The sequence below is a fragment of the Saccharomyces eubayanus genome, chromosome IV, assembly GCF_001298625.1.
Source record: "Saccharomyces eubayanus strain FM1318 chromosome IV, whole genome shotgun sequence".
NCBI lineage: Eukaryota > Fungi > Ascomycota > Saccharomycetes > Saccharomycetales > Saccharomycetaceae > Saccharomyces > Saccharomyces eubayanus.
The window spans coordinates 495,554-518,713 of NC_030979.1; the positions used below are offsets into that span (position 1 = coordinate 495,554).

Sequence of the window (23,160 nt, forward strand, 5' to 3'; positions counted from 1 at the left end):
CGGAACTCGATATCAAGTTGTTTCATAAATCTTGTCAAATTAATATCTCACTCATCAACTTGTGAAGAGTATAAATAACCACGAGCATCAGTTCTTTTTTTTTTTCTTTGAAAAAAAACCATTAACAAAGATGAAGGTCCAAATAGTAACACCGCCCATCACATCGTTATGTTATTTAAATGGTTACCGTTAGAAGTTGATTCCCGTTTAGTTATAATGGATACGTATATCCATATCTATATCCATATCTATAATCTAATCTAAAGAAAAAACGGTTCTATGGAGTAATATCTGTAAACAGATTTTTTTCACTTGAGCCCAGTACATCCTCATCAAGCGAAATAATTTGTGCTCCTTGACTGCCTACTCCTTTCAATTGTCTACCAATATTTCTTTCTGTGGCTCTCATACTTGAGATAATCTCTGATTTATCATTGATGGAGTTATCACCCTCCACGCTCAAAATATCAGGAGGATATTCTTCAGAATAGTATTTGCTCAATTGTTCTCCTCTTAGTCTATAATTTTCAGCTTCATTCCTTTGCCTTTTATACTCTGTGTATTGGAAATAATGTAAAAACTGAGCAACCCCCACTGTATCACACTTTGAAGCTCTTTGAGATTCCTCATCATGCTGAAAATTTTTCTTTGCCTTTAAGATTGACCTTGTTCCAGCGGTCACATAACTACCCTGACTCCCACCTCTGCTCGACTTCTTAGACTTCTTATAAATCAACAGATGCGAGTTATGATCAAACCTTACACTGGAAGTACTGCTATCCTTAATATCTTGATCTATATCAACTGGTGAGGTATTTTCAATGTCAGCCAATTCAATCTCCTCTTGGCTGTCAAGATACGGATTGAAGGCATCGTAGAATTTTTTATTTTTGAATCCTATGCGCTTCTTCTTATTTTGATGATTTTTGATTAAATGTGTTAACTTGTCTTGAGTCAAACTCTCTTTCTTAAAGTTTGAAAGAATTTGGGAAATGTTTACTTGCTTGCTAAGGCCTCGAAAAGTTGGGATGGTGTAAACTTTGCTACCATCACTTGAACTCGTTCCGGATAAGTCAGAAATTTCGTCTGAATCAATCACTTCAGGGGTTGTCCCCGCTTCATCTGAATAGCTACTACTCGCAGCGTCTATATCCCTATCCTTTAAGACTGAGCTTACCTCCGTTGGCTTTTCAGCTGCGCTTTCTGCATTGCTATTAGGGTCAGCAATGTCAATGTTTTTTTCGTTCCCACTATTAACATTACTTATAGGTTCTTCGTCCATTTGTATGGAATCATGATAGCTTTTGTCATCAGAAATACTGGCGTCAGCTTTACTATTAGAAGTAAAATCTACTTTCTCAATGAAAAATGAATCTGTGGAGCTTAAAACTTCAATTCTTTGTTGAACTTCCTTGGTAATGTATATGGAGGGTGTGCTTTCCATAGAGTCATCAGACCTTGGTTCATTTAAGTATTGCTTCAAGCATATCCTTTTTTCGGAAGCAATATCGCTAGAATCGTTGCGAATGCTTCTTTTCGTGCCACGTGTAGAATCTGACCCAACAAGCGATTCGTTTGACTCAATTGGGGTAAAGGTTACAGGAGCTAAGCTTTGCAAGTTCTCTTCAAAATGTTTCAAGTCTTCATACTTCAAATTATTAAAAGGAATCAATCTTTCACTTAAATTCCAACAGGACTCATTATCTAGGTAAGTCTTATTAGAACCTTGATTTTTATTTGCATAATCGAATTGCGTTTCAAAATCTTGCGGCTTTGTACTGAATTTGTTAAAGCAAGGTGTATAATCTTCGGATTTCTCAAAATTATCTGAATCCAGTTTTGCAATCTTTCCGTCTGTAGAGCATTTATTTTCGTTCTCATTTTCGTTTTTTCGATGACGCATTTTCTTGAATCCTCTTTTCAAATTATCTTTGAACTCATAAAACTTTCTATTACTAAACAACGTTTCAAATTTGTTCTCTCCTCGGGAGAAAATGTTCCCTTCATCCTGACACTTATATTTGGTTGGTGTTGTGACCAGCAGACCACGAACAGAATTTGAATCGGAAAATGGGTTGGTGCAATTAGATTGTGAGAATTCATGTAAATTCAACGTGTCAGATTGTATAAGAGATCCACGCGCAGTTGACGGCCTTAACCATTCTCTGAAACGTTTTCTTTTTAAAGACTCAAATGGCCTCGCCTTTGGTTGCAAAACCGTTTCCATAATCAGCCAGTATTAATAGTAGTCCTTTATGTATTATTTCGCTAGCAGAATCAAAAGAGAAAGAGAAATCAACGAAACTAATAGGCAAATAGGCAAAAAAAATAGCTATGTTTTGCTTGCTTCGTATATGAAAGAACAAGCAAAGAAGAAAATCTAAGCAGAATACTATTGGTTTACAAATATATAAGTATTTTTGTTACACTTTTTTTGTCTAATGTACCCGATTTCTCGCAGCGTCACATTTAATATATTTTGCGTCGGGACAATTCCGAGAGCACCCTTTAAAAAGTAGAAAGCAAAGCTTAAGTGTGTTTTACGACTAAGCTAGAACAATGAACAGTCAGAATTCACGATCACAAAGAAAAAAAGATAAACTTAAAATGATCAAGACAGGCCAGTATGGTTTATTGAGGTATTTCCAGAACCAGCTTACCAGTAGTTTTTCTGCTTTCTATATCAGCAGCGGCAACTTTATAGTCTTTTAGAGCGTATGTTTTGTAGATTTTGATGTTCAATTTCTTTGAGTCAACCAAGTCCACAAACTTGTCAGTGTAATATACCCATTCTTCATGATCAGTGATATAGGCGTAAAGTTGAGGCCTCAAAAGGGTGATATTTTTGGGTGAGAGCCTAGTTATAGATAACGGTGGGATAAGACCGGATGCATTACCGAAGGAAACAAACACACCTTTTCTTTTCAATGCGGCCAAGGTCGTTTCAAAAGTGTCTTTACCAATTGAATCGAAACAAGAATCAACACCTTCTCCATTTGTGATCTCTAAAACTCGTGCAAGAACATCTTCTTTGGATGAATTAATCAGATACTCTGCACCGTATTTTTTTGCTGTATCCAACTTCTCATCTGTTGAAGCAACTGCAATAGCATGTGCGCCTTTCATCTTTACCAGTTGATTTAGGATCAGTCCAACACCACCTGCAGCGGCATATATCAAGATATAGTCACCTTTCTTAACATGGTACGCTTCGTTCGTAAATGACAAAGCAGTGAGAGCTTGTAATAGACCCGCTGCATATAACTTCATCTTCTCATCACTAGTGCATTTTGGCAATCTCATAATAGTTCCCTCGGAAGGGAACTTTGTATACTGCGCGAAAGTCGAATTGGATATATATGCAACTTGGTCTCCAATTTGAAAATTGTTTACATCTTTACCTTTTGCTACAACAGTACCTGTTGCTTCCCTACCTAACACATAAGGTTTTTCGCAAGGATAGAGACCTTTCCGAAAGTAACTCTCAATGTAGTTAACGCCGGCGTACTTGTTTTTAATCAGTAACTCTTTATCCGATATCAATGGTACAGGATAATCCTCATACTTGATGACATCGTAACCACCAACTCCATCAATCAAAACAACCTTTTGTGTTTCTGGTATATCACGCGACATTTTCACCTTTGCTTAGCCTTGGAACTGCCTTCTAGTTAGCGCGTGCCCTATGGCTCTACTTAGTCAAACTCTTCCTGCTGCTGCTACAAGTCCCTTAGTGAAATTTGCGATAGGGGAGATTTGAGGTTCGGCTACATCGTTCGGATCCGAGAACGGCACTTAGTGTACTCTCCGAGCTGATAAAATAATTGGTAATTGAAGGGTGCAGATTCTGGTGCCACGTAAAAAGTGGAAAACGTAAGAAGAGAATGAGACGTCACGTCACCACTCTGAATAGTATGACAATAAACAAACCTCCACATTCTGAATGCTCAACTCAAAAAAACCAAACAACTAATGTTGATTAATCGCTTGAGTAGGGTTCGATCTGTAAGGTATTTTTATAATGCTAAACCCATTCTGTCTAAAGAGGTTTCACGACGAGTGATCGTTGCGCCAGCGTCGCACTTCAGAACCTCCAGTCCAAATCTCAAGAGTAACATACCCATCCATGAGTACAAGCAACTGCCAGAGGACTCGAATTACATTGAAAAGCACTACAGAGAATTACAAATATTTCTGAATGAGTTTTTAATGAAGAAACTAAACAAAACTTATGCCGATTTCGAAGGAAATCCAGATGAACTGGTGTTTCAGCTCGAAAAGTTCATTGAATTAGAAGTCACATCGAAATGTACGGATCACACCACCTCAGACAGTCGTAAGGGAGGATTCAAATCCATCGGAGACAGGATAGTCGTTGATCGTTATTTGGATTTTGTTAAAGATGTCAGGCTAACACTGCTTCTAAATGGAGGACATTCCTTCATATTTGACGTTATGCTGCAAGCTAAAGAGGTATTTGATAAAATGCAGAAGCAGTGAGAAAAAAAAGACTTCTATATATACCGGCATGCTAATTCAGTTGGTGCTTTGGCAGCCATGTGTAAAGTAGATAAGGTATTTATAGCTATACTTTCTGTCCATGTTCAAGACATACCGTCAGCGTATATATAGGAGTATTTCCGTGACTGTTTTAATATTACACCCATAGCTTATAAACCCCCATACACCAAGAAAATACATGCTTTCTTTCTTGTAAACTTGCGCAGTGAACTTCTTCTCAAAAAAAAATGCGTCTGCCGCGGATGACAGCTAGCGAGTCGCCTCCTCCCAGCTCTTTCTGGGATCAGCCTCGGTTTAGCTCGCCTGGCTTGACAAGCCATCCTTTCAGCGGGCATGTTCGGTAGCCTGGAATGTCCCGTCCCCTGCTGTCCCCGTTGAAAACCTACAACGAATAGATAATATAGTGATAATAATAGAGGTGGTGAAATTTATATAGTGATATTTGGTAAAAACTTAGAGAAAACGTATCAAACCAGGGAAAAAGATGTCCACTGAATTAACCGTTCAATCTGAAAGAGCTTTCCAAAAGGTATGAATAATATCCAACCCAGAATGAGAGAGTCAATGAAGTATTCGAGTACGAAAAGGAAATCAAGCGAAATAATGCCATTGTAATTTTGCGCTGGAAGATGTATGACTAGGAAACGCTAAAGCACGATAATGTTAAAAAAAAGAACACGTTGGGAGCAGAATGTTTTGAAAACCCGAAAAATGTCACCTCACAGCAAGAGGTAAATGTGGGATAAACAGTCTAGCCGAGATGAGTAAAATAGAACACGTTAATCAAGAATAGACAGTAATTACAGAGAAAACTGCTCAATGTTTTTTTTATAGCAATGTGAACTGCACCGCTGTTATCATAAGCCAAAACGTGACTCCGGGAATTCGACAAATGCGATGATCAACATGATTTTAAGAATTTAACAGCATTGAAACATAATTTGTGCCGCTCAAATGTGTCTCCCCAACCAAACGGGACAACCAATGCTTTCCTTTTCAACAGAAACTAAAGACGAACTCTTCGATTATAATACGCATGAATCACTTTACTAACATATTTTTTTTTGACTTTAGCAACCTCACATCTTCAACAATCCAAAGGTTAAGACCTCCAAGAGAACCAAGAGATGGTATAAAAATGCCGGTCTAGGTTTCAAGACCCCAAAGACTGCTATTGAAGGTTCTTACATTGACAAGAAATGTCCATTCACTGGTTTAGTTTCCATCCGTGGTAAGATCTTGACTGGTACCGTTGTCTCCACCAAGATGCACCGTACCATCGTCATCAGAAGAGCTTACTTGCATTACATTCCAAAGTACAACAGATACGAAAAGAGACACAAGAACGTCCCAGTTCACGTTTCCCCAGCTTTCCGTGTTCAAGTTGGTGACATCGTTACCGTCGGTCAATGTAGACCAATCTCTAAGACTGTCAGATTCAACGTCGTCAAGGTCTCTGCTGCCACTGGTAAGGCCAACAAGCAATTTGCTAAATTTTAAAGAAAATAAGAAACAAAAGACAAGATGACTGGTAATTAACTGGAATTAATGTGTCGTATCTTAGGCCCTTGTTCTTTTTCTTTTACCAGCCTGACCTTGATTTTTTTTCCTTCCCTTCTTTATTTAGTAATTGTTTATATATGGCTTACCTATTTTGTATGTTTTTTTAATATAAATATATGAATGATATTTTTAATAATAAAGTCCAGGCAAGACACTTACTCGTTCCTGCATATTCCAACATGACGGCTTTAATTAAGCATATAGCTCCGTGCCTATCTTACTATCATTTTGAGAAAGAGAGAATTAGAATACTGTGAAGTAAAGATAAAATTCATAATACATAGAGATAAATATATAGATACAACAGTTCAATATGTAATGTAACAAAAATACGGTTTATAAAAAGTAGAAGGAAAAGAAAAACAAAGTAAAAAAATGTCAGTGTACTCGATAATAAGGAAGAACAGTGCAGACAAACAAACCAAATGACAACGAAGGGAAAAGGGAAATAAAGAAAAATAACACATACAATCACTGCTATGAGATACCATTTTTATTTTTTTTTATTTTTTGTTTGCTTTTTGCTAATGAATCTTGAGTGGGTAGGAAGGGAAGAAGGGGAGGGGGAGGGGAATGATATACACTGCCTAGAGTGGTTTTCTAGATCTAAGCTTCCGTCTTCATCGAGATATTTGAGCTAAAATAATCCACTAGCTCTTTACTGATTTCATTAATTGATTTTTGTTTATAACCTTTAACCTTTTTCTTCATTCTCTCATAGCACAGCTTCAATTCCAAACCATTTAGTTTCATGCCAGGTTTCAAAGCTGCTAATTCGTCCCAGTCCACCTGAGAATCCTCTGTTATACCCAAGTCTCTTAACTTCTCAAAAATCCATAACATATCGTCATCCTTGACAGTTTGAATTTTGGCGATGGCTTCTCTTTTAACCAGTTTATTCCATTTATAACGGCATTGGATACGCGACCTTGTACCGCCCATGCGCTCACTGACAATGGTCCAATTGATGATATCTTTAAAATCTAGTTTGCCGTTACCCATTAGAGATTTTCTTAGTTTGTTGTTATGACGTCTGATTGTATTCGTTAAACTCTTAGAATGTGAGTTTGTTCCGGATGGAGCACATATTATCGAGTTTTGAGTGTTCTCATCCAGTTGAATGCCTAGTGAATCATGTGGCTTATCTTCGTCTTTACCGTTTTCTTCCAAAGACGAGGAAGCGGCGGCAGCAGCGGCAGCGGCAGCAATAGCGTCATCGTCATCTTGTTGTTTTTGTTGAAGTAGCTGTTGTTGTTCTTGAATAGCGGCGGCGGCGGCGGCGGCAGCAGCCGCAGAAGAGGTATCATCATCATCGTCATCTTCGTCACGATGATCATTCTGGTCGTCCTGTAGCAGCTGTTCTTCTTCCTCTAACAGATTGGGATGTAAGTGTGATTGTTGTTGTTGGGCTTCTTCCAGCATGTCACTGATAACTTTTTTCAGTAGTTCTTCTTCTTCAACGGACCACCTGTTCGATGCTCTGTTGGTACCGCACTTAACATAATTTCTCCAGCGATCCCTACAATCTTCTGGCATTCTACCCAAAGTTTTACCTATTTCAGCCCATTGTCCCTCCTTCTCAGCACATAATTTAGCCAATTCTTGTTCCTCTTCCGAAGTCCATTTACCACGTTGTTCAAAAATGTGGTATTTTCTTCTCATGTGTTTATAGATGGAGGAGCTTGATCTATAAGGTAAAACTTTATAGATATTGTTCCAAAAATTGTCCTTTGGCCTGTCAGAGCTCCATATTCTTTCGCAAACTTGTTGTCTAGTTAAACGTTCGATGGCTTCGTATTCGTTTATAAACCTTTCTAAGGCAGCGTCTTCGGCTTTATCGAAAGCTTTACTATTGTTTGATCTTGAAGTTGATGGTGTAGCAGAAGATGAAGATAAAGAAACCAAAGACGAAGCCTTTGTGGCTGCGGATTGAAGCAGTTGAGATATTTCTGAATTGTCTACGTTGCCAGATTCACTGTCATGAGAAGGTAATTTTTGTTGGTGCTGTTGAGTATCCTGGGAGATAACTTTTGGTAGGACTTCCATGTAATTTCTAGATTTATTGATAGAGTTATCCAACATGGAATCCTTTTGTAGCTCCGAGTATTGCTTTGTATTGTTTGACAAATCGTCTGCATCATCGTTGTCGTTTTTGTTACGGTGATTCATATTGTGAGTACGCATCAGATGATCTTTTATATGCTTTAATTTTTCGTTATCGTCAGTATCAGCAGCAGTGTTTAAGTACTGCTGGAAATCAGGATGTTGCGTAATCGAGTCGGCATCGATAATGGCCTTATGAACCAGTTGATCACGGTCAATGACATCGTTGTTAGCGTCATTGTCATCCGCATCGCCCAAAGTGGTCAATTCCGGATCAACATTGCCAATTTGCTTATCGTCATCATCGTCATCGTTTTTTTGCTTTTTCTTAGAGTTTTCATGGCTATTTACATTGTCATGTTGCCTTTTGTTGGAATTGTTGTTGTTGTTGTTGTTTTTTGATAGTGTATAAGCGGCTGCGACGGCTGCCATGGCCATCGATTGATGATGATCGTCCACGTTAACCGTCGTGCCCTTCTTATTCTTGTCACCGTCGTCGTCTTCGTCGTCATCCACGACCATGTCAGCCTGAGAAAAGTGACTATTACTGTCGTTGCCGTTATTAATGTTGTTATTATTATTATTATTATTATTGTTACTATTGTTATTATTGTCCTCGTCCTCGTCTTCATCTTGCTGGTGGTGAGCAGTTTGTCTCAAATACCAGTCCATGACAGCATTGTGCTGCTCATTAGAGCTGACGTTGTCCGCATTCGACGATGATTCATTCGCGTTTAATGCGTTGATATTTTCTGAATCATCGTTATTATCGTCATTTCTATTACCGTCATTATTGTTACTAGCCTCGACATCACTACTGCCATCGACACTATTTTGCTTTTGAGAGTGCTTGTCGTCCAGGTGTTTAGGATGCAATTGAGAATCGTGGTTTTGGTGATCTAGGCCTACGCCAACATATTTCAAAACAGCCTCTTCCACGGACTCTTGATTGTTATTTTTATCGTTATGATCAGCGGGCATGTTGATTGGGCTACAAATATTCTAATTCAGCAGCAGCAGGTTGAGTTCAGTATAATAGTCAACGACGCGTAGTTGATCTTGCTTGTGATGCTGTTTATTTGTTTACTTTGAGTTGTGTCCACAGCAGGGTAATAACGGCCTGGGTATTGTTGTTTTGTCTTGTGTAGTCCAGAAAGCTGCCATTTGTTTGTCGTTGACCTTTGTGAGGGTAGGTCCCTTTGGCCGCCTTTGGTTCGCCACCCGGAAAACAGCTTTCCAGAGCGGGTAATGCGTAAAGCGGTGCCGCGTCACGTGGTCGCGTAGCATTGTGAAGAATTATATGGGCCGGAACGACACAATTCTATGTATTAAAAGGTTACATAAAGATGTTATAAGAGCACGGTGGGTATCGTGTCATTTGTAGTGTCCGTGTCCGTGTCCGTGTCCGTGTCTGTATCCGTTTCAGTTTCCGACTCGAAGATAAACGTCGAATGGCCTGAACTGGACGAGGAAGATGCGGAGGAATGGTGGCTTATGTTGGACAAGTTGAGATTGGGGTCGACCCGAAGCACACTGCTTAGGTCTGCTTCTTCTTCTTGCGGCAAGATATTACTTGGCACGTCACGGATATCGTGCTTGTGCTGGGGGTCTTCGTTGCTAGTATTGATAATAGCAGTAGCCACAGCGGTCGCAGTATCACTGGCAACGTAGACACGGTTATAGTCGTAGAAGACTCGCTTACTATTGCTGTAACCAGAGCTGGGTTCGAACCCGAGTTGAAAACCCGGATCTTCGTCATCGGACGAATTCAACTGTGTGGAGGGTAGCTTTTGTATGAAGTGCTCATTGGTGATGATACACTGTTCAACGTTATCGTTGAACCTAATGTGTCTCTCCTGTTGGCAGTCTGCAGCGTCCTTTTTTTTATGCGCCTTGAACCAGCTCCTCCAGAAAATATTTTCCAGTCTTCTATCGTTGTCGATTTTCTTGGCTTTTTGAAAAGGTGACATACCGTCGTTTTTTACTGTCTTACTCAAGTGCTTCACATGCTTGTTGTTCTTATCGTAATTATTTTTACCGTTAAAATTGATGAACTTGATGAATTTCCATAAATTTAAATTCAAGATTAAGTTTCGCTGTTTATAGAAATCGAAATTCTTCTTCTTCCTGGTGGCCGCCGGCAGTGAACTATATTTTTTCTTGTTTATTTTCCATTGTTTGGCATTCAAAGACTTTACCTTTCTTAGACAGTACTTCCCGTTCGCCTCAACAGGAGGAGGACCCATATTGCTTTTACTCATCGAGATTCTCACAGCTTCGATAAACTTGCTGTTCTGTTCTTCTTCTGGCGGATCGTAGAATAAATTATCCAGGGACGCACAATTACTCAATGTCATCCTGTCTCTTTTGCACTCAAATGCCGAGTAAGAAACACAAGTCGACAATAAAATAACAACAACGGTCGAAACAAAACTAAAAGCTCAAACACAAGTTACTTACTACGCAGCCATATATAAAAGCATGTCAACAATGAAGCTCTTAGAAAAGGAATAATTATTTTATCCACTATTAGGTTATGGCAAGGGGCGTGTGGCGTGTGGCTGCACAGCAAGTATAGCAGCTCGTTATGATCCTACCTGGTGGTGAATAGCATGGAAGTTTGCCCTGTTGACACAATGACCGTGTGATTTTAATCACTCCCCCACGTTTTATTTTGCGCTCCCCCGCGATCTGCGGCCGGGCCGTCGGGGGAAAGCAAAATAGAAGAAAACATCGGGCAAAAGGCATGGATAAACTGTCCCCGTTGGCCCTGGTGTACATTACATTACATCGTGTTTTGTTATGGATATAGTCGGATTATTATACAATTATACGTATTATGTAAGAAAAAAATACTCTGATTACAAGTCTCTGATTCTTTCGTAGAATGCTCTCCCTTGGAGTTGATGAACTTTCAACTCTGACACGCTGGGAGGTCTGTCACCGTCCACGCCAGAGACGCATCCAGCCCCCCAAGCACACGACCCATTGACATCATCAGTGTCTGTTAGTTCCTTGTACGCGTTCTTGTATCCCAGTGGAACGTAGATGATACCGTGGTGGACCAGGGTGCTCATTGCGTTCATGATGCACATCTCTGTGTCCCCCTTACCGCTTATTGCGCCCGAAACAAACAGGCCGGCTATCTTGCCATGGAGCGAGCCCTTGGCCCAAAGGCCGCCTGTGTTGGAGTCCCAGAAGGTTTTCCACTCCACGGGGAAGTTACCGAACTTGGCGGGGATTCCAAACAGGTAGTAATCGTGTTCAACCAACGTTTCTCTAGTTAGGATCTTGTAGCTGAAATCAGCGTTTGTCTTTTTGACTTTCCCCTCGTCGTCGTCTTGTTCTTTATCGCTGCTGCTGCTGCTGCTTACATCTGGCACTTGAAAGATTTCAGCCTTACCTCCGGCTATCTCGATACCCTTTTTCTCATTCTCTGCTAACGTAGCAATTGTGTCGTCCACTGAGTAAATTAAGATAGCAACTTTTGGCATTTTCGATATGGCCTTAGGTATATATATGTGTGTGTGTGTGTGTGTTTCAAGGTCTTGGCCGATGATAGTTCTCGAGGAACGTATAATGTTCGATAAACGTTGCCATTTTATTTCTTTTTCTTTTCCGGTCTTTTATGTATTGCAAAAGTCCGCCCCTTAGGTTTTTCTCCTTACAACAAGGGACCGCAACGAAGCGGCTATGCGTAATAACCTTGCCATGCACAAGAATTAACTAGATACTCTTTCTCCTCACACTCCACTCGTGCTTGAGCACTTACATAATAAACGGTAAGTACATATATGCTGCATACTTGAGCATCAAAAATGTATACTTTAGTAGCGTGGTTGCGGCTTTGTAGACTCCAAAGGGACATTCCCGTCTAGCACGTTGGGGATTCTATAGATGCAACCACCGATCTTATCGAAATTGAAGCCCACAGCGTCGTTGATTTTTGCGTTGGCTGTCGTCACAAACAGATCTTTACCGACAAAACAACAACATGAGACTCTCGGCGTTGACTTTGGCAAAATGAACTCCTTGAGCAGTTTCCCGTTAGCCAGGTCAAACATCTGTACTTTACAAGTGGACCAGACGGCGATAAACAGGTACCCGGAATGCTTGCCATCTTTGCTGAACCAAATAGCGCTTCCATCGGGCTCAGGCGATTCAAACGATTGATTGTTAGAGTTCTTTACGTCAATCAATTCCTCTCGTTTTAGTAAGTCACCGCCAGGGCACTTCCAAATCGTGAAGTTCAAAGAATCCGTCACGTACATTGACTTTTCATCACTCTTATCCCAATGAATGGCATTAGGAATCAACATACAGTTCCACACCAGCTCTACCTCCTGGGCCAATAGATCAACACGGAGAATGCACCCAATCGGCTCCAATTTAAATGGAAAATCGCTCATTAGGCCTACATACAGATATTTCCCGTCTGGAGAAACGTTCCCGTCGTTAGATCTTAGCTTATATGCTCTGTCTGAGCTCAAATCAGAACACTGAGAATACAAAATCAGGTATTCCCATTCGCCGTTGGTAAAGTCCAACCGACCGATGCCGAATTTACTACCAAACAAAACTTGCTCAATTTCATCTTGGGAGGCCCCACTGAATAATGGGAAGATACAACCAACAGATTCCTTCAAATCTTCCGGATTGGGAGGATACTCAACCGACGAGTCCTTGGAATAGTTCGCCCGCGTAACAGAAAAAGAAGAATGGCTACTCTCGGGGTGTTCGATGTCTTCCACCTTATGAACCTCACTTTTAAAGATATCGACCCATAACAACGTATTGGTTTCCTTCACAAAAGTTATTCCTTCACTGTGTATAGCCCCAGGGACTTGAAAGTAAGGTTTTAAACCACCCAACGCGACCTCTTCAAAACTACTACCGCTACTCATTGCAATAATATGTCTGGCTACTCGGTTCCGATAGAAAGTAACCTATTCAGTTTACATAATGATTTAGTTTACGTTCTTATACTTTGAACGCCAGCTTCCCCTAAAGGGCCAGGCGGGTAAGACGATTGGAAAAAGCTCTTGGCGTTCATTAAATAACCCATAGCAATATCGGCCCATGTCAAGGTAGCAAGAGATCAAGCGCGGGAAAGTGCGGTTACAATACTAGGATTATATCAACCACAAAAGAAAACGAAAACCAAGATTTTGTTCGATGGTAATTCACTTGGATGTCCTATTCGGCGAAGAGGGCAACGTCATACTTATGGCATTTCCCTCGAACGTGCACGTTTTCTCTATTATAACTTTATGTTACCACGGGATCCATTCCCCGTCTCCGGTATAGACGCTACACACCATGCACCATAAGCCCGACTCATATACTACTCACACTTAGCTGTATTAGGAAAAGAAATTGGATTCTGAACCCGGATGACGATTGTACAAGACTTTCAATCATTTTAGCCGGGTCAAGAAAAAAATATGTCGAAAAACACATACCAAATTCGTTCAAAAAGGAAAAAAAACGCAAGATGTTCGAATATTTACTCAATTACTTCTTTCAATTGGGTAATAATCAAACAAAAAAAAAAAGGCACGAATAGAATCACACACCCTATTTCGGCCCTTGACCTCATTTTTTCTCTCAATTTTTGAGATGTTTTTTTTTCTCCCTTAGTACAGCGGAAGCAACTGCAGTAGACTGCTGTCCTATTATCCGCGCTGAGCTGTTTCCCTGCCTGGCCGATCCCAAAAAGACTACGGCAACCATCCCATCAAAGGATTTCCCAAAGAAGACAATCAACTCGGTTACCCCTCAGGGCCCTTCTCTTCCAAAATGCTCTACAAGCTGCCTAGACTTGGTGGCAACCTCGTTTGGCAAAATCTGCCACTGGGCAAACCCTTCCCCGTTTTGCCCGCATAACCTAGGCCGTTATTTAGCAACCTGTGGCCATGCCGAGTGAATTTACCTAAGCTTTCTTCGGACTCTTCTGCATGCTTCCCGAAAATCACCGGAAAAACCTTTAGTCAAATTTTGAGCGGAAACGAGGAAGGCTGCTTTTTCTCTTTGCCTGTCTTCAAGTCCGATGCGAGTGAAGACAAGCCTACCAGAACAAAGACAGCAAACCTTTTCTCAAGGGTTATGTGTTTAGGGTATCTGGCAGCTATTGTTATGTAACTTAGTCCACCCGTCGCTCTTTCTTGATTAGTGAGCTAGGCTCCCTCGGTTGCGTGTCTTTGGCCTAAAAGCGTGTGACAGAGTAGCAGTTCCCGCACAGTGTAAATCTTTAATGCGTTCTTCTTGCCTCAGGACTCGCTGAGGGAAATTATACTACGGCGTCCCGCCCACAAGTGGGTAAAGGGATATCCTAACCTCACTTTGAGCCCAAATGGGAAAGTAAAAAAAATAGGGTAAATTGAAAACATTCCCACTCACTTCCGTAATTTTCAACTGTTCAGTTTCCGCATAATTTGCCTCAATCAGGTAATCTGAGCTGTTTTTTTCTTGTTCTCGAGAAGCTCTCCTACGGACTTTTCTGTGGCTCCATGCACGAATCTCTTCAAGAAACATGAAGAAAAATAAACATAGATTATTGTAAATGCAAAAATGCCTTTCACTGTTTCTGTGTAAGCGAATAATTTCGTCATCTTGACATTTCACTGGATGCCTAAGTTTCCAATCAGATGTCTCAATGTAACCCCTAGAAAAACGTAATATGAGACCGGTATTATTCCTCATTGGGTAGTTTATGTGCTTATTTCATGATCCTTACAAATACTGTAAGCTTACCAAAAAGATATATAAAGAACAAAACTTATTTGGTTTACGACAGTAGTGTGTATGAATTATGGATATCTGCCCTTTCTTTTTTCTTGTTTTTTTCTCTTTGTTTCTTAACTTTTTTCTTATGTTGATTATATAATCAAGTCGCCAGATTGTGTCAGCATACAACAATAGCATTTCAATAGAAAAAAACCAAACTAATCCTAGTTATCTTTTGGATACTCAACATAATTTTCTTTTAAACCATTTTTCATTCAAAACTAACACTTATTCCGGGGTTTTTTCCATCAATCCAATATTTTCTCTTTTAATAACTTTTTAACCACTAATTCTCTAATTATTAATATTTAATTTCCCAAACTTTTAATTTCCCTTGAACTGACACTATTTTCAAAAAATAATCATATTAAAATGTCTGATTACGTCGAACTATTAAAAAGAGGTGGTAACGAAGCCATAAAAATTAATCCCCCAACCGGTGCCGATTTCCACATCACGTCCCGTGGTTCAGATTGGTTTTTTACCGTCTTTTGTATTAATTTACTATTTGGAATAGTCCTAATCCCACTGATGTTCAGGAAGCCAGTTAAGGATAGATTCGTATACTATACCGCGATCGCCCCAAATTTATTCATGTCTGTTGCTTATTTTACCATGGCTTCTAACTTGGGTTGGATTCCAGTTAGAGCTAAATACAACCATGTTCAAACTTCTACTCAAAAGGAACATCCAGGTTACAGACAAATTTTCTATGCTAGATACGTCGGTTGGTTTTTGGCTTTTCCATGGCCAATTATTCAAATGTCTTTGTTAGGTGGTACTCCATTATGGCAAATCGCATTCAATGTTGGTATGACCGAAGTCTTCACCGTCTGTTGGTTGATTGCCGCTTGTGTCCACTCCACTTACAAATGGGGTTACTACACTATCGGCCTTGGTGCTGCCATTGTCGTTTGTATTAGTTTGATGACCACTACGTTCAACTTGGTCAAGGCTAAGGGTAAGGATATCGCCAATGTTTTCATTACATTCATGAGTGTTATTATGCTTTTGTGGTTGATTGCCTACCCAACCTGTTTCGGTATCACTGATGGTGGTAACGTTTTACAACCTGATTCTGCCGGTGTCTTTTTCGGTATTATCGACTTATTGATTTTATCCGTCTTGCCAGTTCTTTTCATGCCATTGGCTAGCTATCTGGGTCTTGAAAGATTAGGTTTAATCATTGACGAAGAAGCTGAACATGTCGGCCCAGTTGCAGAAAGGAAAATGCCATCCCCAGCTTCATTCAAATCATCTGATTCTGACTCCAGCCTTAAGGAAAAATTAAAGCTAAAGAAGAAGCACAAGAAGGACAAAAAGAAGGCTAAGAAGGCCAAGAAGGCCAAAGAGGCCAAGAAGGTCGAAGAAGAGGAGGAAGATGATGCAGCCACTGATTCTGAATAGATGTTTTGATTTATTGGTATCATAACCTTTTGTTTTTTCCTTCTTCCCTAATGCTAGCCTATTTGAGACCGAAAGTTTTGCCAAATATGCGTCATATTTGAAGAAATACTCCAATTTGTCTTCCATATTTTCTGTTCATCACGCTTGAATGAAGGTGCCAATATTTGTAAAATAAGGTACATGACCACGAACAAAAGACGACAGACGATACGCATTGTCTTTTATGTTTTTTTCAACGAATAATATGGACAACTTCCTTAAACATATACATCGTCATACTTCTCATTTTCACGTTTGTAAGAATCCTTTATTGTCTTCATGATTGAAGTACTACTTATAATTCTAATTAAATTTAATATTTCCTTTAGCTTATTTTCGGGCATTGTGCCGCTGAAAAACCGAATATGTCTATACCTAAAAAATAACATAAATAAAATGTTTCTAGTTTATTTTTTGTCAATTAAGTGCGATAGAATCGCTCTTGGTGTATAATATTGCGTTTTTACATGTTTAGCAACAGCTATCCATTCGGGCCCGTAAATTGGTTCATATTGGTCAAACAACTTATAAAGCTCAGCGGGATCTTTTTTCAATTTTGCGTATGTTCTGAATAACCAAACCCATGAGTCCCCATAAATGGGGGATTTCCTCATTGCTCTTTCTAACCATTTTAATGATGTTTGATACTGAGTTTCTCTGTAGAAAGATATTCCAATTTCCAAAAGAACCCTATGGTCATTTTGCGTTTTTTTCAATGCGTCTTGAAAAATGGTCTTTCTCGATGAACTTTTCTTCCCATAGTTCAACAACTTGATTCGTTCAACCCAAACTAGTGCATCGTTTGGAAAATGTTGTAATGCCTGAATTGTGAGCAACTCTGCCTGATCTAAGTTTCCAAGTCTTATCTCCATTTGAACTTTCGCGATGTAAAATAATGCGTCATTACCGTTTTTCAAAAGTCCTCTATCTAAAATGGACCTTGCCCTTATTGGATTTTTGAGATCTATTTCATCAATTTTTGATAACGATACCCATAACAAAGGACAGTTGGGGATTTCCCTTGTCCCTGATAAATATGTTTGTCTAGCTAACTCGATATTGCCGACGGAATGGTAAATTTGACCCAGCTGTAAGAAAAACTTGTGACAATTACGAAAACCACTTGAACATTTTTCTTTCAAAATTTCAATAGCTTGGCCCGTAAGTCCTTGATACCGTAGAAAGTTAACGTATTTATAATACAAACGTTCTATGCCATTTACATGGGAATCACTTAAGGCTTTAAAAGACTGAAGGAAGAACTCTTGCATTTTATCAAATTGTGACGATTGGCCTAAAAGTTTTATCTTAAAGAAGCGCACGTCTAAATGGTTCGGTACAAAACCTATAATTTGGTCGACTACATTTAGTGTCTGTTCGATATCTCCCTTATGTGCCCTCCAATATTCGTGCACATACATCATAAACAAACTGGGGCTTTCTTCTATAATGACTGATCGCGTATAATCACTGTCCTTGGATGAAAATAATAATTCTTGAAAGAACACTAAAAATTGCTCGATTTCATTCTGGTTTTCAGCAACAGTCTTTAGTCTAGACCATAGCGCTATGTCACAAGGATCCCATTGAATAAGTTTTTTCAAGACAGCAATTTTTACCATTGAATCTGCCATCTTTTCCAGTGTTTCATCAACGTTTTTCAATTCATCACTATCACCGGTACTTTCTTTAAGCAATTCCATCAAGGCATAAACAATGGCCTCGCATGTCAATTTTGAATTAGGCGTATCACTCAAAGCTTCTGCACGATCGAACCATGTAGATAAAGTTATTTTGTACCCATTTTTGGAAAGTTCTGATAAACCCTTCTTCAGTAAATCGACCAACCTATTCACACCTACATTAGGATTGTTACCTTCTTCTAATAGTGCAGCTAAGACCCAAATCTCTGGTTCCTGTGGTAAAGCCTTCCTACTGCAATTCAAAGTTTTCTTAGCATCATCATAGTTTTGGAGGTTAATATACGCAGTTAAAAGGTCCATACTTTGTGGAATCAGACGAGTGGCCTTTTCTAAAATTTTCAATGCTTGCATTTTTTCAGTTTCAAAACTAATAGCCAATTTCCATAACTGTTCATCTCGAGGAAGTTCTTGAAGTGCTTTCCTTACTACCCTGTACTTGTTAATGGTCGTGCTTTCTAAATCAATGGCTTTGAACCAAAGTGATGGGGATGTCGCATTGAACTTGATCGCTGTTGCTACTAAAGTCTTACAATAATGAACGTCAGACGCGTGTAACCTAATGTTTTCTAGCCAAACGTCTGGATTTTTGGGACACTCTTGGCAACCATTTTCGATCAGTTTTTTCGCTACTGAAAACTTCCTGGCCTTCTCTTCTAGTCTGGCAGAGGCTATCCAACCCTGAGGATTTGTTGAATCTGCCTTTCTGTATGACTTTAAAATAGTCCGCATTTTCTGCAGATCTTCCAATGCTGCGTCTGAGATAGAATTTGCTCTGTCGTCTTCTAAATCTTTCAAATAGCTTAGCGTATTAGTAGCAGTACTCGATTTATTTGCTTGGACCTGACCGATAGCATTCTTGGTTATTTCCGAAATGTTTGCATCTATTTGAGATTGCAACAATTTTTCACGTTCTTCGGTTAATTTGTTCAAATCAACATTGCCCTGTATTAGTGAATCAGGTGCAGCATAAGTCTTTCTGTTTAGTTGCTCTTGGATTCTATTTCTTTTGTTCCGTCTCGTAAAATCAGTAGCGTCTGGAATGTTCATCCATTCATCCTCAGTTACAGTAGTTAATGATTCTTTCAGGTCTGCAAATTGCGTTTTCACAGCGGAGCCATCAGCTTCATCGTTATCGTTATTTCCATTGTTTCTTTTCTTTTTTTTTTGTGCTAATTTCAGCTCAAGCTTTTCAAATACTTTTGCAGCTTCCTCATCTTCGTCGTTTTCAGTTTGACGTTCTTGATTAGAGCTGATGTCTTCGCGGTATCGTTTTGGTATCTTTCTGCCTCCATTATCATCAAAGACCCTTCTCTTTTCCTTGGTTGAAAATCCTGTAGCACCACGACCAATACCTGGTACGTAACCTGCCGGCGGCTCTTGGTCCAAAAAGGATGGTTTCTCCATGGAAGGTATTGTTTTTCTCTTTGTTATAGGGTATCTTTATCTCAACTCATTTGGTACATATTTTCAAAAGTTTTTTACTCTTTTTTACCTGGGAAGACAATTCAGTTCCATTACTTTCATTTTTGTTCGTTAAGCGTGGCCAAAGTTGCTACAATAAAGATGATAGTTTAGCTGAAGTTTCTTCTGGTTGCCAAAAGGAAAGAAGATACGTTCTTTTCGAATTCTGCTTGTTTGCAAATAGGAGTTGAGAGTGTACTTATTTTTTATATTCCAAGTAGTATATAAGCAGCAACCCAAAACATGGTACAAATTGTATGGAGGGTTGGCCGAGTGGTCTAAGGCGGCAGACTTAAGATCTGTTGGACGGTTGTCCGCGCGAGTTCGAACCTCGCATCCTTCATTATTTTTTTCATTTTTTTGCAGTTATTCTTTAGGGGCTGAAAATCGCAAAAAATAAGGGAAACCTGGTGAATGGGATTGAGATATAAAACAAGTCCAGAGTGATGCCAAGAAAAAATGAATTAAGGGAAACCTTATTCGTCTCCCACAAGAATAAATAATCGACCAAGAATCATAAACAATGTTAAGCTCACTAAAAAACAAATTTGAGCATTTAAAGGTTTCTGAAAAGGGAGGCAAAGAATTCTCTACAACCTTACCACAACTACCATCCTCGAAAGACCTCGATAAGTCGACCATTTATAAGTACCGTTACAATTATGGTGTAAATTTGGGTGCATTGTTTGTGTTAGAGCCATGGATATTTTCAAAAGAAACTGTGTGCACTGTGGACAATAAGGAATATGACTGTGAATTTGACGCAATTTCTCACCACTTGAAAAAACATTCCAAGGAAGATGTTGCGAAAATATTGAGTGAACATTATAAAAAGTACATCGATCGAATTGACTGGAAATGGCTGTCAGAAGATGCTCATATTACGGCATTAAGAATTCCAATTGGATATTGGCACGTCGAAAACGGGAAACATTTAGATTCGTTACCGTTCGCCCCACTGAGAAATGTTTATGAACTAGCAAAACCCTGGGAGCAACTTGCTGGATTAATCGAAACGGCCAAGAAACATAACATTGGTGTGTTAATCGATTTACATGGTCTGCCAGGGGGTGCGAATTGCGATTCACACAGTGGCTCCAAGAATTGCGAAGCCGGATTTTTCCAAAAGGAAAAATACATGACCAAAATGTTCAAAGATATTCTACCGGCAATCGTTGAAACGATGACTTTGCATAATGAGAATGTTATCGGTCTTCAAGTGGTTAATGAAGCATGCTTTGATAACAATGCCAAAGGTGAAAAATTCTACTATTCAGAGGCCATCAACACCATTGAAAAGCTTCAGCCTGGTTTACCTGTGGTGATATCTGACGGTTGGTGGCCCCAACAATGGGCAGACTGGGTTAAAGAAAAGAATTTCAGCGAGACGGTGGTCATCGATTCTCATGTATACCGCTGCTTTTCTGATTCTGATAAGTCCAAGGATGCCAACACGATTATAAAAGAGTTGCCTAACACTGTGAATTTCCCTCGTGATGATGCTGATTATACCGTCGGTGAATTTTCTGGTGTTCTTGATGGACAAACTTGGGACAAAACTTCAGGTGACAGGGACTCTACAGTGCAAAAGTACGTACAAGCTCAAGCAAGTGTCTTTTCTCATGTGGCGAGTTGGGGTTGGTTTTTTTGGACATTACAATTCGAGTATGGTGATGGGGGTGAATGGGGGTTAGCTCCCATGATGCAAAGAGGGAATCTACCAAAACGTCCTCACGATGATGGGTTCCAAATCGATAAAAGGAAAATAGACTCTATAATTCAAGAACATGAGGGTTATTGGGATGGTAAGGGTAAGAACTTCGAACACTGGAGATTCGAGGATGGTTTAAATACGGCCGTGAACGACATAATTGCTTTCAGAAAATTTGACAGTTCTTTAATTGGGAGATGGCATTCCTGGAAATCGCAAAGAAGAGCCGAATACATCTCTGCCAAGAAAGACAGTAAATTCATGTGGGAGTGGGATCAAGGCTACCAACGTGGATTAGACGAGTTCAATAGGTATTAAACAAATTTAGATATGGATATATAGTAAGAACTGACTTTTCTCTTTTTTAACATGCTACCTCGTATAAGTGGGTATTGTATTGCTTCCCCTCACCGGATTTTAATTGGTTTTAGGTTGGGAATACTGTGCATTGAACTAGAGTTTCTCATAGTTTCAATTGGCTAAACTTGGCTTGCTGCTTTCTTGGCATACAACAAGCTACTTCACTAGTGCCAATGTAACACTAACCAAGATGCATCTAGAAAGGGATCATTCTTCCTAATTGATATACTGCGCTTGAAACCCTTTCCCCATGAAAATGTGCAACTACTAAATTCACGTAACTAATTTCTTTGGTGTATCAAAACCAATAAATATATAAACATAAAGGAAGCACAGGAATTCAGTGTAACTATAAAAAGTAACAACTGCATCATCATAGAAGAAAAAAAAACTTATCTCAAGCTCAATTGGAGAACATTCTTCCCTCCAAGTATGGCACAGATATATGCCGCATCATAGAAGAGTATGACGAGTTGCCTTCTGATACAAACATTTGCATTTCATTCGAGAGCTACTTTGACAGAGCTCAAATTTTGCACCGTATTGTAAATCAGATCGCATGGGCAAACTTCAACAGTTTGGAACATATTAAGGACTCAAAGATTAAAAGAATCGACGAAGCTAAACAAGAACCTCAACATGATGCTAGGCGATACCACTGACGAAGAAAGTTTCATACTACCTAGGGAGAAAACCAAGGAAACGACGAGTGTGCTTAATGAAATAAATATGGATGAATTAAAATTGTTTTTGGAGAAGTCCTGTACATTTTACAAAAGCTGTATATAAAGGATACAGGACGCAATATCTGTGATCGTCTAACAGATTTCATTATAAAGATAGGAGGAGGGGAAGGGACCCTATATTCTTGCTACAGTTTTTTCTAAAAGGCTGATTATGATGGAGCGATGACAGCACTGATACTTATACATTAACGAAAAAAAAGATTACATACAATCTTTTTTATTGGGTCAGAATACTTTCAATTCATAGCAGTCATGCTTAAAGCATGGATGATTTTGAATGAAGCGTATCATAGCAATATGGAAAAGCAAGTAAAAAAACAAGCAAGCTGTCCGATATATCCACAAATAACTTCGGCGGCGGCAGATTTAACTTAAGTTGTTTCTGTACAGGCTTAGCTAGCAGTCTGTTTGATGAACATATATGTCACGAGTACCGTAGTTGTGCCGTTGACAAGGCAAATTATGTAAAACGATATGAGTGGAACTACTCGAAGATAGTGCGCGCAACCAAAAGCAAAATGCGCTTGGATGCAACGATGTTTCAGTTTTGCTTTAGTTCAGATAAAAGGTCCTCTTTTCAGTTATGAAAAGTTTGGTAGTCACTCTTCTCACTGCTGGTGTGGTGTACGTAACAGAAGCGGTGGCGACGACGCTAAATGCGATAGTCGTGGCGGGAGGCATTGTCTGAAATGCTGTCAAGAACTGGGCGGTATGGAAGTGTGCTGAGGCAGTATAAGGCGTCATACTATACTGGCTGGTA

The 23,160-nt window shown here is 39.5% G+C and overlaps 11 protein-coding genes and 1 non-coding gene across 12 annotated transcripts; 5 read left to right on the plus strand and 7 right to left on the minus strand.

The window, feature by feature from the left end:
• Nucleotides 1–277: 277 nt before the first annotated feature.
• Nucleotides 278–2,227, minus strand: GIP1 (protein phosphatase regulator GIP1; the record flags this gene model as incomplete). Its single annotated transcript, XM_018364285.1, has 1 exon — nucleotides 278–2,227. One exon carries the CDS (start codon nucleotides 2,225–2,227, stop codon nucleotides 278–280), a length of 1,950 nt encoding a protein of 649 aa, XP_018223086.1.
• Nucleotides 2,228–2,631: 404 nt separating this feature from the next.
• Nucleotides 2,632–3,636, minus strand: ZTA1 (NADPH:quinone reductase; the record flags this gene model as incomplete). Its single annotated transcript, XM_018364286.1, has 1 exon — nucleotides 2,632–3,636. One exon carries the CDS (start codon nucleotides 3,634–3,636, stop codon nucleotides 2,632–2,634), a length of 1,005 nt encoding a protein of 334 aa, XP_018223087.1.
• Nucleotides 3,637–3,972: 336 nt separating this feature from the next.
• FMP23 (Fmp23p) lies at nucleotides 3,973–4,500 on the plus strand (the record flags this gene model as incomplete). Its single annotated transcript, XM_018364287.1, has 1 exon — nucleotides 3,973–4,500. One exon carries the CDS (start codon nucleotides 3,973–3,975, stop codon nucleotides 4,498–4,500), a length of 528 nt encoding a protein of 175 aa, XP_018223088.1.
• Nucleotides 4,501–5,005: 505 nt separating this feature from the next.
• On the plus strand, nucleotides 5,006–6,021 carry RPS11B (40S ribosomal protein uS17; the record flags this gene model as incomplete). Its single annotated transcript, XM_018364288.1, has 2 exons — nucleotides 5,006–5,050; nucleotides 5,596–6,021. The coding sequence occupies 2 exons, from the start codon at nucleotides 5,006–5,008 to the stop codon at nucleotides 6,019–6,021; spliced, it is 471 nt and encodes a 156-aa protein (XP_018223089.1).
• A 669-nt stretch (nucleotides 6,022–6,690) lies between these two features.
• On the minus strand, nucleotides 6,691–9,168 carry REB1 (DNA-binding protein REB1; the record flags this gene model as incomplete). The annotated part of the gene is made up of 1 exon (XM_018364289.1): nucleotides 6,691–9,168. The coding sequence occupies one exon, from the start codon at nucleotides 9,166–9,168 to the stop codon at nucleotides 6,691–6,693; it is 2,478 nt and encodes an 825-aa protein (XP_018223090.1).
• A 368-nt stretch (nucleotides 9,169–9,536) lies between these two features.
• On the minus strand, nucleotides 9,537–10,544 carry REG2 (protein phosphatase regulator REG2; the record flags this gene model as incomplete). The annotated part of the gene is made up of 1 exon (XM_018364290.1): nucleotides 9,537–10,544. One exon carries the CDS (start codon nucleotides 10,542–10,544, stop codon nucleotides 9,537–9,539), a length of 1,008 nt encoding a protein of 335 aa, XP_018223091.1.
• A 504-nt stretch (nucleotides 10,545–11,048) lies between these two features.
• On the minus strand, nucleotides 11,049–11,681 carry RFS1 (flavodoxin-like fold family protein; the record flags this gene model as incomplete). Its single annotated transcript, XM_018364291.1, has 1 exon — nucleotides 11,049–11,681. The coding sequence occupies one exon, from the start codon at nucleotides 11,679–11,681 to the stop codon at nucleotides 11,049–11,051; it is 633 nt and encodes a 210-aa protein (XP_018223092.1).
• A 333-nt stretch (nucleotides 11,682–12,014) lies between these two features.
• Nucleotides 12,015–13,091, minus strand: DI49_1082 (regucalcin; the record flags this gene model as incomplete). Its single annotated transcript, XM_018364292.1, has 1 exon — nucleotides 12,015–13,091. One exon carries the CDS (start codon nucleotides 13,089–13,091, stop codon nucleotides 12,015–12,017), a length of 1,077 nt encoding a protein of 358 aa, XP_018223093.1.
• A 2,254-nt stretch (nucleotides 13,092–15,345) lies between these two features.
• YRO2 (Yro2p) lies at nucleotides 15,346–16,380 on the plus strand (the record flags this gene model as incomplete). The annotated part of the gene is made up of 1 exon (XM_018364293.1): nucleotides 15,346–16,380. One exon carries the CDS (start codon nucleotides 15,346–15,348, stop codon nucleotides 16,378–16,380), a length of 1,035 nt encoding a protein of 344 aa, XP_018223094.1.
• A 446-nt stretch (nucleotides 16,381–16,826) lies between these two features.
• Nucleotides 16,827–19,526, minus strand: PRP6 (U4/U6-U5 snRNP complex subunit PRP6; the record flags this gene model as incomplete). Its single annotated transcript, XM_018364294.1, has 1 exon — nucleotides 16,827–19,526. The coding sequence occupies one exon, from the start codon at nucleotides 19,524–19,526 to the stop codon at nucleotides 16,827–16,829; it is 2,700 nt and encodes an 899-aa protein (XP_018223095.1).
• A 316-nt stretch (nucleotides 19,527–19,842) lies between these two features.
• DI49_1085 lies at nucleotides 19,843–19,926 on the plus strand. The gene has a single exon. It is a non-coding gene; the product is annotated as a tRNA-Leu (tRNA).
• Nucleotides 19,927–20,106: 180 nt separating this feature from the next.
• MRX18 (17-beta-hydroxysteroid dehydrogenase-like protein) lies at nucleotides 20,107–21,612 on the plus strand (the record flags this gene model as incomplete). Its single annotated transcript, XM_018364295.1, has 1 exon — nucleotides 20,107–21,612. The coding sequence occupies one exon, from the start codon at nucleotides 20,107–20,109 to the stop codon at nucleotides 21,610–21,612; it is 1,506 nt and encodes a 501-aa protein (XP_018223096.1).
• Between the last annotated feature and the right edge of the window lie 1,548 nt (nucleotides 21,613–23,160).